The sequence below is a fragment of the Dromiciops gliroides genome, chromosome 4 (assembly GCF_019393635.1).
Source record: "Dromiciops gliroides isolate mDroGli1 chromosome 4, mDroGli1.pri, whole genome shotgun sequence".
Taxonomy (NCBI): domain Eukaryota; kingdom Metazoa; phylum Chordata; class Mammalia; order Microbiotheria; family Microbiotheriidae; genus Dromiciops; species Dromiciops gliroides.
Genome location: NC_057864.1, coordinates 359,058,854 through 359,076,302, shown reverse-complemented (window position 1 = coordinate 359,076,302; position 17,449 = coordinate 359,058,854). Strand labels below are relative to the sequence as shown.

The 17,449-nt window shown below is 38.5% G+C and overlaps 2 protein-coding genes across 2 annotated transcripts in view; one reads left to right on the top strand and one right to left on the bottom strand.

Moving 5' to 3' along the window:
* Positions 1–17,449, bottom strand: part of RNF217 (ring finger protein 217) — a 132,672-nt gene that overhangs the window by 90,939 nt on the left and 24,284 nt on the right. The gene's annotated exons all lie outside the window — the stretch shown is intronic.
* LOC122753492 (60S ribosomal protein L37a-like) lies at positions 16,091–16,414 on the top strand. The gene has a single exon (XM_044000880.1). The coding sequence runs from the start codon at positions 16,091–16,093 to the stop codon at positions 16,412–16,414; it is 324 nt and encodes a 107-aa protein (XP_043856815.1).

The window sequence follows — 17,449 nt, the reverse complement described above, 5'->3', positions numbered from 1 at the left end:
TTTCAAAATCCAATTAATCTACTTCAGTATCTTGCTACAGTTACCAAACGATTAACTACTTTGTTTCAAGACAAAAAAAATTAAGGTAGAAAAAATCTGGAAAACCTATCTGATGATACCTGTAGCACTATGCTATCACAAACACATCATATACACTCCATCTTTAGAGAAGTAGTGGCAGAGTAGAAAGGTGTATAATCAAAGAGACCCTTCTTCAGACCCTAGTCTCACTTTTGTCACTTTGTTCATTCATTCAATAAACATTATTATGTATCTAGTATGTGTCAGGCACTGTATTATTCAGCATGTCACAATTCAATTAGCCTTTGGTTTCCTCATTTGGATCTGGAAGATAGTAAAAGCTTAATAAATATATTTTCTCTCTCTCTTTCTTTCATTCATTCATCCGTAAAAAGATGTGGTTGGAGTAGATGACATCTAAGGTCCTTTTCCAGAGATAAAGTTCTGTTCTATTATAGGTGGGTTTTTTTAGGAGTGTGTGTGGGGGGGTGTTTTTGCGGGGCAATGAGGGTTAAGTGACTTGCCCAGGGTCACATAGCTAGTAAGTGTCAAGTGTCTGAGACCGGATTTGAACTCAGGTCCTCCTGAATCCAGATCCAGTGCTTTATCCACTGTGCCACCTAGCTGCCCCCTGTTCTATTATAGGTTAAGCAATCCTCCAAATGCCTATTACCCTAAAAAAGTTAAGAGGGGTGGATCCTCATTGCAAAGCATCATATTCATCGTATACAAATATATTACTCTAAGTACCACAATATCTTCCTTTGGAAATCATGAAAGAGATACATATAAAGATGCAAAATTTAGTAAAATGATAGTACTGTGAGAAAATGGTATTCTCATAAAGAGGAATATAATTTTCTGATGAGTCCAAAAACCCTGACAAGGACAAGAAAATGTTCCTATGGTTCATGCAGCTTAATGCTTTAAACTTTTAAAGTATGAAGTCCTTCAGTCTCAAAATCTTGAAGTTTTTTTTTGACTCTCTTCCTTCTCCCCTCATAGTCAATCAATTGCTAAGTCCTGGTATCTCTATTTCTATGAGGCTTCCAATCTATTCTCTCCTACTCCCATCACCATAGTTCAGGTCTTGTAGATTCAAGATGCTCAGTATTTGTTGAATGAAGGAAGTGTGGTAAAGGAAGGAAAAAAAAAACCCTCTGGTTTTAGAACCAGAAATACTTGGAGTTGCATTATACTCCCAACACTTATTAGGTATCTGACCATGGGCAAATCAGTTAACCTCTAAGTCATAATTTCCTTGGCTGTAAAATGGTGATAATAATACTTACATTACCCCACTCATATGGTTAGTATAAGTAACAGATAATGTATATGAAAGTAATTTGTATGCATCATAAGGAGAGCATAATTTTAAGCTATTATTTTATCTTATATTTATTGATATTGTTAAAAACAAAAATAATATTAAATAATACCCATACTCAAAATTTACAAAGTACTTTATAGACATTATCTTATTTAAGGTAGATACTATATTATTATCCCAGTTTTATACATGAGGAAATAGAGAGTGAGGTGTTTAATGATTTGCCCCTTTTCACTGAACTAGCAAATGTAATTTGAACCCAAGTCTTCCTGGGTCCAAGTCCAATACCCTATTAACTATACTTGTCTCTATGAGAAAACACAACTATAACGATCATCTTTTCTAAGATGGGGAAAGAGAGAAGGCAGCCAGGTGACACAGTGGATAGAGCACCGGCCCTGGATTCAGGAGGACCTGAGTTCAAATCTGACCTCAGACACTGAACACTTACTAGCTGTGTGACCCTGGGCAAGTCATTTAACCCCAATTGCCTCAGCAAAAAAAAAAAAAGAAGAAGAAGATGGGGAAAGAGAGTCTAAGGGACTTCCTCATGGTTATATAGGAAGTTAGTTAACAGAGCAACACAATCCTGATTTCTAGCCCCTATTTCTACTACACTACAATGAACAAATCAGAGTAATATGATTAGAAATCAAACAAGAGGGGCAGCTAGGTGGCGCAGTGGATAGAGCACCGGCCCTGGAGTCAGGAGTACCTGAGTTCAAATCCGGCCTCAGACACTTAACACTTACTAGCTGTGTGACCCTGGGCAAGTCACTTAACCCCAATTGCCTCACTAAAAAAAAAAAAAAAAGAAATCAAACAAGAAAGGAAATAAGGATTTTTTCCTCACTCTGGTTTCTTCAAAGGGAGAGGGGAAATGAATACTAGCATTCTAGCTTCAAGAAGGAATGTAAGTGTCTAGTGAAACAAGAGTAGTTGCCTGCTGGAGTGTCAGCTGAGAAAGCATAGATAGTCCAGCCACTTCTGATAGCCAAATGCCTCTGTGCACCTGCAGTTGCCACTGTCATCACCAATGTCACAAGTGAGCTAAAAATGGAGGGAAGCTTATTTGTTTCTCCTATAAACAGAAGTTTAAAATGAACACGATACATAACACTTAAGAGATTAATCTTATTATAAAACTTGGAATTTAAAACCAGCTAGTCAACAAAAGCCAAAGACAAAGAAGGCCTTACTTATCCTTCATCCTAATACCCAGAATATTTCCTATCTCATATATTAAAAACACACTGGCTCGGGGCAGCTAGGTGGCGCAGTGGATAGAACACTGGCCCTGGAGTCAGGAGTACCTGAGTTCAAATCTGGCCTCAGACACTTAACACATTTACTAGCTGTGTGACCCTGGGCAAGTCACTTAACCCCAATTGCCTCACTAAAAAAAAAACAACAAAAAAAAACCACACTCGCTCAATCAGTTATCTTCCCCTGGTTTATACACATCTACAAGACAAAGGGAGTGCCCATTACAAATGAGAAATAATACTCATGGGTGTAAATCCACCATGTGTTTACACAAAGTAGCACCAGCATTTTGAAGTTTGTTTTTCAAAGTAAAAACTTCAAAGAAGTAAAAAAAAATATTGTCCAACTGCTATGATCCTCAGGTGAACCAGGAGGGAAACAGATCATAGATATCAGATCATAAGTGCTGAGTGTGACTCAAAATCATGACCTCTTCAGATGAGAAACTGATCATTTCTAGAATGAACCAAATAAAATATAGATGTTTAGCATGCTCTGCTACTCAGCAGTATGTAAAGCCAATGACTCTTGTTGTTGTTGTTGTTGTTGTGGGTGACTCAAAAGACAGTGAGTAAACATAGAGTAGGTATGAGTATGCCATAACATATTTCTAATCAAGAACTATATGCAAAAGTGACAGAATGACAGTAGTAATGTAATTAAGAAATGGAGAAAGACCAATTAAGTAAGTAAGAATAAAGCATTACAGGGAAGAAAAGAGGACAGAGGAGGGAGAAGGGAGGAGGAGATGATAATGATGACGACAACAACATCGACAAAGAAGAACCACTACTACTGCTACAGACTACCTACCACAACTACTATGACTACAATGACAGGAAGGCACCCAGTACACTGATTGGATTCTCTTTGAAAACAATGGATTTTAAAAAAGGAGAATTCTTAGGCTGTGATTTCTACAACTAGAAGAAATATACAATCTGAAGAGATCATAGATCCATTCAAAGTACTTAAATATTATAGGGTATTCAGAGGTAGCTAGATGGTACAGTGGAGAGAGTGCTGGACTTGGGTTCAAGAAGACCTGTGTTCAAATTCTGTCTCAGATACTTACTAGCTTTGAGACCCTAGATAACTCAGCCTCTTCTAACCTCAGTTTCCCACACTTAAAAAATGGGGATAAGATCCTAGGGTTATTGTTATCCTAGGGATAACATGTAAAAGCAGTTTGAAAACCTTAAAATGCTTGCAATTATTATTTCGGTTATAATTGAGTACAATGGGGGAAATAGTATCATCTAAAAAAAAAGAGGTGCTAATGATTTCACAAAGTGAGAATTAAATCATAAAGTAAGTCACAGAGTCTATCAGTTCTTTTGTTTGCAAAATAGAATTTGTAATAAGTTAATTTGATTAGGCAATCATATGATCCTTATATTTGGAATGACTTCAAAACTTCCAGGGATCCATGATTGCATCAGTGTAAGTATTCCCTTGACTACAAGAGGACTTTACCCTCTCTGTAGTATCTTCATGAGTTTGTGTTCAGGAAAAAAAAAAAAAGTCTACTGGTAGCCACCCTCATGATGAGCTCTAAATTTAGCTTTGTCTCATTTCTGAAGTCATACTCAGAATCTTTCCCATTTGACAGAATCTACCACACTTTATGCTCGGCTGGTACAGGCTTCAAGAACCATTCAGGTCCATACCACAATGACACATCAGAGCAGGACTTTAGTGGCATGTTTAGAATTAAAATGTTCATATTTTAAACTACAATTAAATTGTTGGTTGAAGATACAGGTAAGTAGACAATCTTCCAAATCTGAATAAAACATAAACCTGATAATGTTCACTTCCTCCTTTTAGCCTGAATAACCTTCATTTAAGATCCCAAAAAATCCTTCAAAATTGATTTGTTTAGGGGAAGTTTTAGGAATCCCCAGAATTTAATATAATTTCTTCATTCTTTCCCCTTACCTCAACTTAAAAGTGCTAATGATTATAATACAGAAAAGCAGATAAAACGTCATGCTGGAAACAGTGATTTTGGAATCAGCCAGCCTGGGTTGGAGTCCTGGTTATATCATTTGCAATTAGTAAATGTGTGACCTTGGACAAATCACTTAGCCTCAGTAATAATAACAATCTACAGATCTCACAGGGTCATTATAAGGATCAAATGTGATAATGCAATTAAGGTGTTCTGAACTTTGTATTTACTTACTTTTCTGATTAAAAAATATCATAGATCTCAGAATGTCAGGAATCAAAGATCATTTAACATTCTTCCATTCCAACTCCTGTTTACTTTAAAGGAGAAAAAATAATGACCAGAATCAATTTTACATTTAAATATCAATAAAAAGCTACAGTGAGAAGCAAGAAGGTGTGGAAGAAAGTTACAGAAGGATATTGGTTCTAGTTCTGACTCTCCATTAATTAGATCAGTGACCTTGGGTAAATCATTTAACCTTGCTGGGTCTCAGTTTTCTCAAGGGTAAAATGAGAAGAGTGGATGGGATGATCATTTAGGTTTCTTCAACTTTAAAATCCTAAGATTCTAAGAAAAAAGAAAGAAAAATGTTTTCCAGTGTTATTTCAAGGAGATAGAGTTGGAGTGGGTGGTTGAGTTCTCAGTCACAAAATCCCTAATGACACACAGAGAACACACAGTAACTAAACTGGGTGGAAAAAAAAAAGAAAAAATGCTAGCTCTAGACAAGTGGGCAAAAGAACAATGATGAAATTCAGTCACAGGAAGCTCAGAGAAAATCCAGGGCAGCCTTTAGACCTAGTCCTTGAAAAGAATGTCAGTGAAAGTTTGTTACTTACCTCCCACCCAGCCAACAGAAATGTGCCCAAAGTTGCAAATGAAGAGAAGAGATAAAATTACTTAAGAAATTCAGACAGTGGCATTCTCATGCAGATTTGTTGAAATTGTGATCTTCCACTTTGGGAGCAGAAGTTCAGGATTAAGAATGTTGTGTACTAGGAGGTAGAGACAAATAACAAACAGGTCACAGGCGGAAGGGAAACTGGGAGATCTCAAATTTGAATTATGTTTCTCTAATACAGAGAAGCAATTGTGCTTTTGTACCTCCCAGAGCAACATGAACATCTCTTTCTAGAAAACCATATTCAAGAGTGTAGACAGGGGGGCAGCTAGGTGGCTCAGTGGATAAAGCATTGGCCCTGGATTCAGGAGGACCTGACTTCAAATCCCGCCTCAGATAAGACACACCAAAAAAAAAGAAAAGATCAGGGGTGAAAACAGGGGTGTCCATTATCACCTCTATTTAAAAAAAATAGTGTAGAAGGCAGATATTACATAGCTGTCCCATAAAGGCAATTTCTGTCATGATAATTACTTGACTCAACTATTAATGAAAATATAAACCACCTTGGAATGAGAAGCTCAAACCCATAAATTCAACCCTTCAAGGCAATGAGGGTTAAGTGACTTGCCCAAGGTCACATTGCTAGTAAGTGTCAAGTGTCTGAGGCTGTATTTGAACTCAGGTCCTCGTGAATCCAGGGCCGGTGCTTTATCCACTGCTCCACCTCGCTGCCCCTTCACAGCATGTTAAAGTTAGGAGAGAACTTAAGGACCACCTCCTTCAACACTCTCATTTTATACAAGAAACAGTTCAGAAGCTAACAGGGTTGCCCAAGATGCTAAGGAAAGAGAAAATTACCAGAGGAAAACTGAATATAGTAATAAAACAGAAGATAACCAGACAGCTCAATGTAAGGCCATGTGTTAGGAAACATAAGCTTAATGAACAGCCTGATGGGGGAGGGCAACTAAGAGAAGAAACACTTGTGATTTCTCTGGTTCAGGGATCTCTAACTCCCTCCAACAATGAATACAGGCAATTATAAAAACATTGCCTGTGGGCATACAGCTAGTAGTTTTTAGAGGCCGAAGCTGAAGCTTAGCTTTCAGACCACAACGGTGGCTTCTCCACTGTCACCAGCGACACATATTTTATATTTATACAGCATATTTTCATTTCTGAAAGGACAGGAAAACTTTTCTTTGTAAATATAGAAAAGCATTTAAAAAATGTTATTACTACAATAACAACTTGGGTTCTAAAAAAAGTCTGAATTTTAACAAACTTAACAGTCCAGTACAAGCATAAGGAAATACATATATTCATCATAACTAGATCTATAGAGCTATATAAATTTATATAAAATACATAATTAGTATAAAAATTTGTATAAAAACTTTACACATATCTCATTTTAACCTCTTAGCCCAATGGAGAAGATGCTATTATTATTGATATTAATTATTATTATTTCCATTTTATAGATGAGGAAAAAGAGTCAGAGAGAAGTTAAATGATGTGGCTAAGTGTATGAGGCAAAATTCAAATTCTAACTAACTTCAATCAGTCATTTTATCTACTACTGTTCAACTGCTAGTCATCAAATTAAAGTATGTAAAGCTATCAATAGACTATGAAAATTAACATAAAATGGCTAATCTTTCAAGTCATAAAAGTTTCAACTTCATTAAGAAGTTTGTGGCCTTCTAACATGACTGCAGAGCTATGGCAAAAGTGGCAGAATAGTCTACTTTACCATTAGGTTCACTTCAAAGTCTTCATATTTTACAAGTTTACCCTATATGTAAAAACTTAGTGGCCAAATGCACTACAGTTATTTGATAAAGCAGCTTACTCACGAACAGGACATTTGGATAGAGTCATGGATTCCAGGATTCATCTACTTCTAAGTACCCAATAACTATAAACAGATCAACTGTTGTCCTATCAGTTGGCAGGAGGCCAGGAAAAGGAATTTTTAAGAGAGAGTTTATAGGAGGTAAATGACAACAGGTAGGTCCATGATCTTAATTAGAAATCTAAAACATAGCTATGTCTTCTTAAATATATCTTCTACCACAGCACATGCAAAAAGTTGTATTAGTACACTCTGGTACTTATTATTACTTTGTTGTTAATGTTGTTTGTCCTTCATTCTTAGACAGCAGGTTGATGTCATGACTCGCAGTGAGTTGGATTTAAGTGAGGGAGAGCAAGGTCACCAACCTCACTGTCTCCTCCAGAGCCATCTGGGTCCAGTGGCAAGATATATATCAGGATGTCTGGAGATGGCTCTAGATATTTAAGGAAATTGGGGTTAGGTGACTTGAACAGAGCTATACAGCTAGTATCTGAGGTGAGATTTGAAATCAGGTCCTCCTGACTCTGGGGCCAGTGCTCTAACCACTATACTAGCTAGCTGCCCCATCAATACTTAGTAACCTCAAAAGATGAGTTTTAATCTTAACTAAGCTCTGCTATGATAGGCAACCTCATGCAAGTTCCTTAGTCAGTCTTCCAATTAGTTAGTTATGAGGTTCGTTTTAAGGCTAACCAGCATTCTACAGAAATGTAAACAAAAGTTCCTTTGAGTATTGTGGTACAGAAAAAAAAATTAATCAAAATTTATTGTGTCTACTATGTGTCAACTAGGTGTCAAAATGGATAGAGTACCTGGTCTGGTATCAGGAAGACTCATCTTCCTAAATTCAAATTAAACACTTACTAGCTCTGGGCAAGTCACTCAACCCTGTTTGCCTCACTTTCCTCAATGGTAAAAAATAAGCTGGAGAAGGAAATGGCAAACCACTGCAGTATCTTTGCTAAGAAAACCCCAAACAGGTTCACAAAGAGTCAGACTTGACTGAAATGACTGAATAACAATAAAAACCTTCCAGGCACAATGCTAAATGCTGGGGATACAAAAAGAGGCAAAAAACAACCCTTGCCCTCAAAGGGTTTATAATCTAATGAGTACTAGATGAATTAAAAGCCCTGCCTAGGCTGGAAACCTAGCTCTTTCACTTACTACATGCATAATCTCTAGCAAGTTCAACCTTTCTAGAATTCAGTTTCCTGATCTGAAAAATGAGGTTAGACTAGATTACTCTAATCTTCCTTCCAATTTGATATTTAAGAATTTATGAAAGCATTTTAGAATTGAAAATGATAACCATAAACTTACTGAGATCTGACTGATCCCCACCTACTCTCCATTCCCAGGTCAATGACTTGCCTGGGACCAATTTTTGTCAATTCCAGGCTCTTAATTGACTTATGGATCTTCCCAAAACAACCTATCCCCTCCCAAAAGATTCCCCACCTTACACAGTGGACTTTGGGTTATGTAAAAGCATCCATTTACATTAAGTAGTTTCTATTTAGAGTTGAGTAGCTTGTATACTTAACACAAGGGCAATCTCACAGCTCCCTTTGTTAAAGGTTCATTTACATTAAGTTCCCTTTATTCTGTTACCCCATATAAATCCTGTCCTCAGTCCCCCATCTTCAGGTATTCCTAGCATCTGGCCTTGAGATACCACAAGCTATAGTTCCTCTGCCCCAATTAAAGACTTTATTTTCTCCAATATTGTTTCCTTAATTTCCAGGTTAACAAAAGGGACCTTAAAGATCAACTAATCTGACCCATGTGATCTTTCCAAGGACATACATTAATGGCAAATTTAAGGCATAGGTATCATTTCAGGACCAGCAAAGTATTTTTTAAAAAATATACAATATGGGTAATATTTTGAGAAGAACATGTCAAGCAGTAGTATGAAACAGCAAGAAAGGCATTCGCTGATTCTGAAGTCAGAGGCCCTGGGTTCAAATCCCATTTCTGATGCTTATTAACTGTGTGACCTTGGGCAAACAAACCTCCCTGGTCCTCACTTTCTTTGCCTGTAAAATGAGAAGGGTAAATTAGATGGCCTAAGGTCCCATCCAAGCCTAGATCTATGATCCCCTATTAAGCATGCCGAAGAATATTATCATAAAGGTGAAAGAATGTATGGTTTAGCTTAGGACAAATCCACTGAGTAGATAGAAATGGAGATCTTGCAGAATCACAGGAAACTACAGATCAATTAAAGAATCAATCTCTGCTAGGCAATGACAATACAAACAAAAAAGAAACAATCCCTATACTCAGGAAGTTCACATCCTAGCAGGGGAAACAAGAAAAAATCCTGTTCCCAAACCACCCTCTACAGGAAGCTTTCATCAGCCCTTCTTAATTCTAGTGCCTCTTTCTAGAAATTATTTCCTATTTATCCTCTATATAGCTTGCTTTGTATTTAAGTTTCACTGCCCCCCACCCCATTAGATTGCAAAGTCCTTAAGGACAGGGACTATCATTTTGCCATTTTTTGTATCCCCAGGTTTAGCATAGTGCCTGGCATGTAGTAAGCACTTAACACTGATCGATCGATTGATTGATTAAGTATATACAAAATAAATACAAGGCAACTTTGGAAGGAAAGCCCATAAACCATGGGGGATGGGTGTAGGGGGTCAGGAAAAGCCTCATATAGAAAATGGTGTTCTGGCTAAGCCCTAAAGTAATCAAGGGATTCCAAAAGCTGGAGAAGTAGGAGGAGCCAGTGTAAAAGCAAGAAGAAGGGAGATGGAGTGAAATGAGAGAGGAACAAGAAAGCCAATTTCCCTACATAATAATAGTGAGGCCTAATGACACTGGAAAAGTGGGTTGGGGCAGGTTGTGATGGGCTCTGAAGGAAAAGAAATGGAAAAGAACATTGAAAGAAGGCTTTAGTTTTGATATGGTGGGAAAATGAGTACGGGTTGGTGGGAGTTGGGGTTCTTAGGAATTCCTCTTTAAAGAATTACACCCTCTTGCACACAAAACTTAGTTAGAATAAGGTGATAGTTTATTTAGGAGCAAGGAAGGGAAGGGTGGGGGGAGGGAAACCATGAAAGAAATCCTTAGACTTTTCATGGGGAGATTTGGCATAAAGCACATGGCTCAGAGGTACCAAATCTCCTCGAACAGGAGACCGGAAGGTACTTTTATAGGGGACTGATGGGGGTGGCCCATCTGCCCGTGAAAAGTTCCTTTAGTGAGAGAGGACCATCCCCCCTGGTGGTAGCTGGGGGAATTGGGTGAGGAGTGGAGGACCATCCCCCACTGGTAGTGACTAAAGGAATTGGGTGAGGGGTGGCTACAGATCCCTCTTCAGAACACAAAGGCCGAAGCCACACCCAAACTTATCTCCCCAGGGTAAGGGAGACCAGAATGAAGGGTAGGAATCCCAAGCTAGCTCAGTCCGATTTGGTTCCTCTAGGCGTTATCTGTCCTCTGGTTTAGTTTCTCAAGGAGAAGATTCCTCGGTGTGCCCCAGAGAAATTCTGGGGTGCCCTGCGCCCCATGACAGTTTCAAGGTTTAGTTATACATATCACTACTCCATATTTATATGTGTAATTCCAATATATTTGTAAGACATTTTTCAAATAAAAGGAAAAGTGTTTTGTGGCAGGAACTGTTTCATTTCAACTGTTTCACTGACTTCATATCTAGCTTCTTCTAGCAGTACCTGTCAGAAGAGTAAGTGTTTAAGTACTTTTTGATTAATTAATGATACTATCATGCTCTTTGGGAATGAGCATGAAATCTTTGTAACTTCATTACGTGCAAGAAAAGAATCTAAGGTCTTATTGATAGCATGCCATGAGGCAGAAAGTATACAGTGTGCCACATTTTTTTTTCTCCGTTTTGTTTTCTTCCTGATTAAGAGTCTTATCAAGCTTTACAACCTTATCAAAAATATGGCAGCATTAGCTAGACAAAGGAGTTGAGACACTGTTGATTCAGAAAACAGACTGATTTCCTGGTTGAGGGGTGGGGGTGGGGGTGGGGAGGGAGCTTAACCTAATATAACAGACTTCCAAGGCCGACCATACCAAAAGGTCAAAAAGGGAGCAAATACAAAACTCCTATGTTGTTAAAGAAACTAAACAAGACATAAAATACCTCACTGAATGAAATGCCTATTTGTTTCAGATAGATTTTGGGGAATTAATATCATCTGTTGTTCTACTAGGAATTTCTAATGGCTACTACAGCTCCCTAGGTAAAAAGAAAAATATTCTAATATCAGTGTCAAACAGTTACATTTGTGATATGACTGAGCATTGTGTAAAATTGTCTCTCACAATCACTATGGGAAACATTTTGTCTCGATATTTTCACCTTTCTAACGGGCTCATTTCTGAATGAGTAAAAGGTGTGTTTATATATAGGGATGTGCTGGGAATAGCTCTAAATTAACCCATAAGGTAGATAAGGTTTATGCCTGATTGAGAAGTAGGATAGAGACAACTACAACTGGGTAAATCCCTGACAGATTTAACTGGCTTGCTTTGCCTGAAAGTTTTTTTTTCTTTTTGTCAAGGCAATGAGGGTTAAGTGACTTGCCCAGGGTCACACAGCTAGTAAGTGTCAAGTGTCTGGGGTCAAATTTGAACTCAGGTCCTCCTGAATCCAGGGCTTGTGCTTTATCCAATGCGCCAATGCCACACCTAGCTGCCCCCTAACTGGCTTGCTTTGCAAAGATAATACAAGTGTGCACGGGAGGCTCCCTCAAAGTAAGACCTCTGTTGGGATTTTACCTTGACATTTCAAATGATGTGTCAATCACATCAATTAATTAGCAAGCATTTAGTAAGTGCCTATACATGCCAGACTTCTCATGGAACTTTAATGGGGGAGACAAAAAGTAAATACCTAAGAATATCTGCAATAGTTTAGACAAATTCTTACACTGGAAAAATGTCTATAAATGACAAAGCTATCTTCACATTCTAATTATTCTTTCTAATTAAAATTAACTTAGATTTTCATCCTCTAAAGGTAAATCTCTAGTTAACAAATATATGTTTTGATGAGCAGGAGTTCAGAGAAACCTGGAAGGACTTACTTGTATTGATGCTGTGAGGAAATCAGGACTGGTCTCCTCTAAATAAAAACATAATAGTCACCATTCAAATTACACTACTCCAGACCTGTTTGAGGAAAAAAGGTCTTCTCCTCCCCACCCTCCCGCAAACAAAATCCCTTGATTCAGGGAAACCCTGGGCTGGTCGCAATTAGTTCTGCTCCTGAGCTGTGTCCATATAAGGGGGGAATTGAAGAATTGTACCTGTATCACCTCCCCCATTGACTAAGAAATAGTGTTCTGATTAGCTAGTTATTGTTTGTAGATTGTAACCTTTGAATAATTGGACCAATGATGAACAAGGTAGAGTCCATTCGAGTTAGGGACTAGGGGATAAAATGGGCCTTCGAGCCTCCATTTTTGGTCACTCACCAGCCCATTCTCACCAGAATGACAATAAATGAGCCTTTGACACATCACCACCTCTGAGTTCCAGAAATTATTGTAGTAGTCATTTTTCTCACAGATGCTGACCGAGAAGAACAGAACCAGGAGAACATTGTACACAGTAACAGCAACATTGTGTGATGAACAATGGTGATAGACTTGGCTTTTCTCAGAAGTGCAACAATCCAAGACAATTTTAAAGAACTCATGATAGAGAGTGTTCTCAACATAAAGAAAAAAGAACTGTGGATTATGAATGCAGATTGAACCATACTGTTTTTACTTTTAAGCTATTTTTTTTCCCCTTCTTTTTTGAGGTTTTCCCCTTGTGCTCTGATTCTTCTTTCACAAGATGACTAATGCAGAAATATGTTCAATGTGATCGCAATATATAACCTATATCAGACTGCTTTCCATCTTGGGGAAGGGAGGGGAAGAAAGGAGGGAGAAAAATTTGGAACTCAAAATCCTATGAAAACAAATGTTGAAAACTATCCTTATATGTAAATGGAAAATAATTTATTTATATATATATATGGTTTTACCAGAAGGTGTCTGAGGCCAAATTTTAACTCTGGCCCTTCCCGACTCTAGGGCCAGTGCTCTTTCCACTTTGCCACCTAGCTGTTCCCAGGGTTTTGATTCTTAAAAAAAAAAAAGTATATGTATGTATGTATGTAACTATGTGTGGACAGGACTATATATGTGTGCATGTATGTGTATACATACACATATACATGGACAAGAAATTCTAAGAATCTTACATTCCATCAGCAATTAACAAAATCTTGGTGAATTTTAGAAATTTAGCTTAATTACCAAAAGGTAGCATGGTGTAATGTCTAGAGCCCTGGACCTAGAGTCAGGAACACCTAACTCCAAATTATACCTCTGACTCTTCCTAAGTGGCCATGAGCAAGTTTTCGAACTGCTTTGAACCTCAGAAAATTTTCTAAGATTACAGGATCCTAAAAAAACCAAAAAGCAAAAAAAAAAAAGATTACAGGATCCTTCTATATTGAATGTATCAATGGATACTGAGTAAAGAGCTCCAGGCTCCTCCCTTCCATGGAAGTCATCAAGTCTTAACACTTTTCCAACAGCTACCTGCACTGATCCCAAAGCCTGAATGGCCAAAATCCCAAAAGAACTCTTCCCTTAGGACAAACTCCTGTGCACAAAGATTTAACTCACACTCAAAGATTTTTAAAATTCCCCCTGGTCATATCCTCTCCATCCCAGTGATTCAGAACACCTAGCAATCATCATTCAAGGCCCATTCTCAGTTCCCCACAGGCCAAACCTTTTATTCCCACTCACCATATCTGAACCCCAACAATGTCCCATTCTAAAACTGCCCACCTTTTCTACTGTATTCTCTGCAATACATGCTCCATAGGGCAACAAATTTGCTTTCCCCTCCTAATGACAGTCTTCCTGACCTCCCTTAATCAGTACTAGCTGTACTCTCCCTCATTTTTTCTCTACTCAGTAGTCAAATTTGGGGAACTGTTATACTCCTGGTTCCCCATTGCCACTTCCAAGTTTTCCTACCACCATCACTCAGTAATCCCTGCTCCTGTGAAGTTTATAAAATCCTTATCTACCACCCAATCAAATCCTGGTAGCTGTTGTCTAAAGTCCTCCAGTACACTCCTCCCTTCCTTGCTCAAGAAGTTCAGTATCTAGCTTACAATCTGTCTCTCTTCGACTCCCGTCCTTCTACAAGGGAATATCCAGACATAATGATACTCTCTCAAATACCATAACCTCTCGGTTCCTCAAAGTATTCATTTCTCATGACCTACTCCTCCACCTCATCTTACACAAAGACAGCCGTATCCTTAATCTTCTCATCAACCACAAATGCACCACCACCTCCACATTCAGGAACTCTGAAATGTCCTTATCTGATCATGATCTAGTAACATTTCATTTCTTTCTCTGCTTTCCAATACTTATTTTACATCCACAGTGTGACCTCCAGTCCCTCGACTTCTCAATTCTCTCTCAGGTCTTCTCCTCTGCCCTAGTCACTTTCTTCTCTTTTCTGCAGCCTGACCCCTCGGTGAATGAACCAGTTTGACTCTACACAGCACTCTTCGAGTCCCTAGTTCCTTTATTATATTGCTGATTGTGCCCTGCCAAGCTTGAGTCATTCCTACTATTCATCATCTTCACTGCTACACACATGCTGTTGAATGAAGGTGAAGAAAATCACAAAATCTTTCTGACTTATGCACTACAAATTTATGTTATATAACCTCATTGCTACTAGGTTATCCTTCTACATTTCCCCAATAGGCTCACTATCCCACTCATGGCATTGACTCTTCTAAACCTTTTCTTCACACACCCTCATAACTCCTTCTTTCACCCCTTCTCAGCTAGGAATGATATTCTACTGAAAAAAAATTGAGACCATTCCTTTATTAAAGCTCCCTCTTCTCTCCTCATCTCTTATCTCTTAGATGCCTTCTGCAACTATCTCCTCTTTTACCCCTATGTAACATGAAGAGGTGATCCTTCTCCTTGCCAACACAAACCCCCCTACCTACACAAATGATCCAGTTCCATCCTATCTTCCCTCTATCATCCACAATCTCTCACTTTTGTTCAATCTCTCCCTGTCTATTGGTTGCTTCTCTGCTTCTAACAATGCCCATGTCTCATCCATCCTCAAAATACTCTCACTTTATCATCATCCTTGCTATCATTCTATATATCTCCTCCTTTGTGAGGCTAAACTCCCTGAGAAAGCCATCAATAATAGATAGGTGGTACCACCTCCTTTCCTCTCACTTTCTCCTTAAATTCTCTACAGTATGGCTTTGGAACTTACCATTCAACTGAAACTGCTCCCTCCAGATTTACTAACAATCTCTTCATTGACAAATCTAATGGCCTTTTTTCAATTTTTATTTTTCTTGACCTCTACTGACACTATCAATCACCATCTTCTCCTTAATACTCTCTCTCTAGGTTTTTGTGACACTACTGTTCCCTACTTCTCTTCTTACGTGTATCTGACCAGTCCTGGGCTTTCTGCTCTTCTGTAATACTTCAGTTACTGATCTCATCTTGATTCAGTTAGCATTTCTAACTCAAATCAACTTATCTAACTTCTCTCTTAACCTCCAAACTCACCTCTCCAACTGCCTATTAAATGTTTTGAACCAAATGTCCCATAGGCAATTTAGACTCAAAATGTCCAAAACAGAGCTTATTATATTATATCCCCCCCCAACCCTCTTTTCCCTAACTTCCCTATTACTAGAGAAAACACAACTATACTTTGTCCTCTCCAAGCTCCATGCCCACAATGGGCAACATGGCTAAACATACTAAGAAGGTTGGAATTGTTGGTAAATATGGAACATGTTATGGTGCATCCTTCAGAAAAATGGTGAAGAAAATGGAAATTAGCCAGCATGCCAAATATACCTGCTCCTTCTGTGGCAAGACCAAAATGAAGAGATGGGCTGGGGGTATCTGGCATTGTGGATCCTGTATGAAAATAGTACCTGGTGGTGCATGGACCTACAATAACACCTCTGCGGTCACAGTCAAATCCACCATCAGAAAACTGAAGGAATTGAAAAACCAGTATAATCTTCTCCCCATCAAATATCTATATCCCATAGTCCAACAATAAATGGGTTAATTTATGGAATAAAAAACCAAAAAAGCAAAACACTACTATACTCCTAGTCACCTAGGTTCATGCCTAGATGTCCTTTTCAACTCCTCATTCTTTCATTCACATACACCCATCCAATCTGTTGTCAAAGACTGTAGATTTTACCCTTAAAACATATATTTTATATACCCCTTTCTCTCCTCTGACACTGACACATCCTAATGCAGTCCCTCATCACCTCATTCCTGTACTACTGCAATATTCTGTTGGTTGATCTCCCTGCCACAAATCTCTCCCCACTCCAGTCCATCCTCCACTCAGCTGGTGCCTTTTTATCTTCCTAATGTGCAGGTCTGACATTATCACCTGCACCTCTACTGCTCCCTCTCACTAGAATATAAAACTCTGAGTCTGCCATTCAAGCCCTTCTTAACCTGCCCCCAAACCTTTCTAACTTTCTTACACCTTACACCCTCCAGGTGCTTTTCAGTCCAGTAACAATGATCTCCTTGCTCTTCCTTGACCAAGACACTCCACCTCTCAATACTAGGCACTTTCATTGGCACTTTCTAGACACATTCCTATGCCTGGGATGTTGTCCCTCCTCATCTGCCTCCTGGTTTTCCTGGCTTCCTTCAAGTCTCATATAAAATCCTACCTTCTACAGGAAGCCTTTCCCAATCTCCCTTAATTCTAGTGTCTTCCCTCTGTTAATTATTTCCATTTTAGCCTGGATATAACTGGTTTGTACATTGTTATTTGCATGTAGTCTCCCTTTTAGAATATAAGCTCCTTGAGAGCCTGGACTAACTTTTGCCTTTGTTTGACTGACTGACTCTAAGGCTGGTCTTTGTACATATATATTACTTATAATAGTAAAAATGGCTATCATCAGTTATTAGCTTTAAACCTTCAAACACTACAAAGCACAGGGGAAAGAGCTGGAAAAGACTGCAGGCTAAGTCCTGGCTTCCCTATTTCTTAACCAGATAGTCATATAACCTTGTACAATTTCCTTAGCTTCTCCAAGCCTCATTTTTCTTACCTATA

What these genes read in the sequence shown, in the direction of transcription:
- LOC122753492 (XM_044000880.1), top strand. Translation starts at nt 16,091, where the DNA reads ATGGCTAAACATACTAAGAAGGTTGGAATTGTTGGTAAATATGGAACA.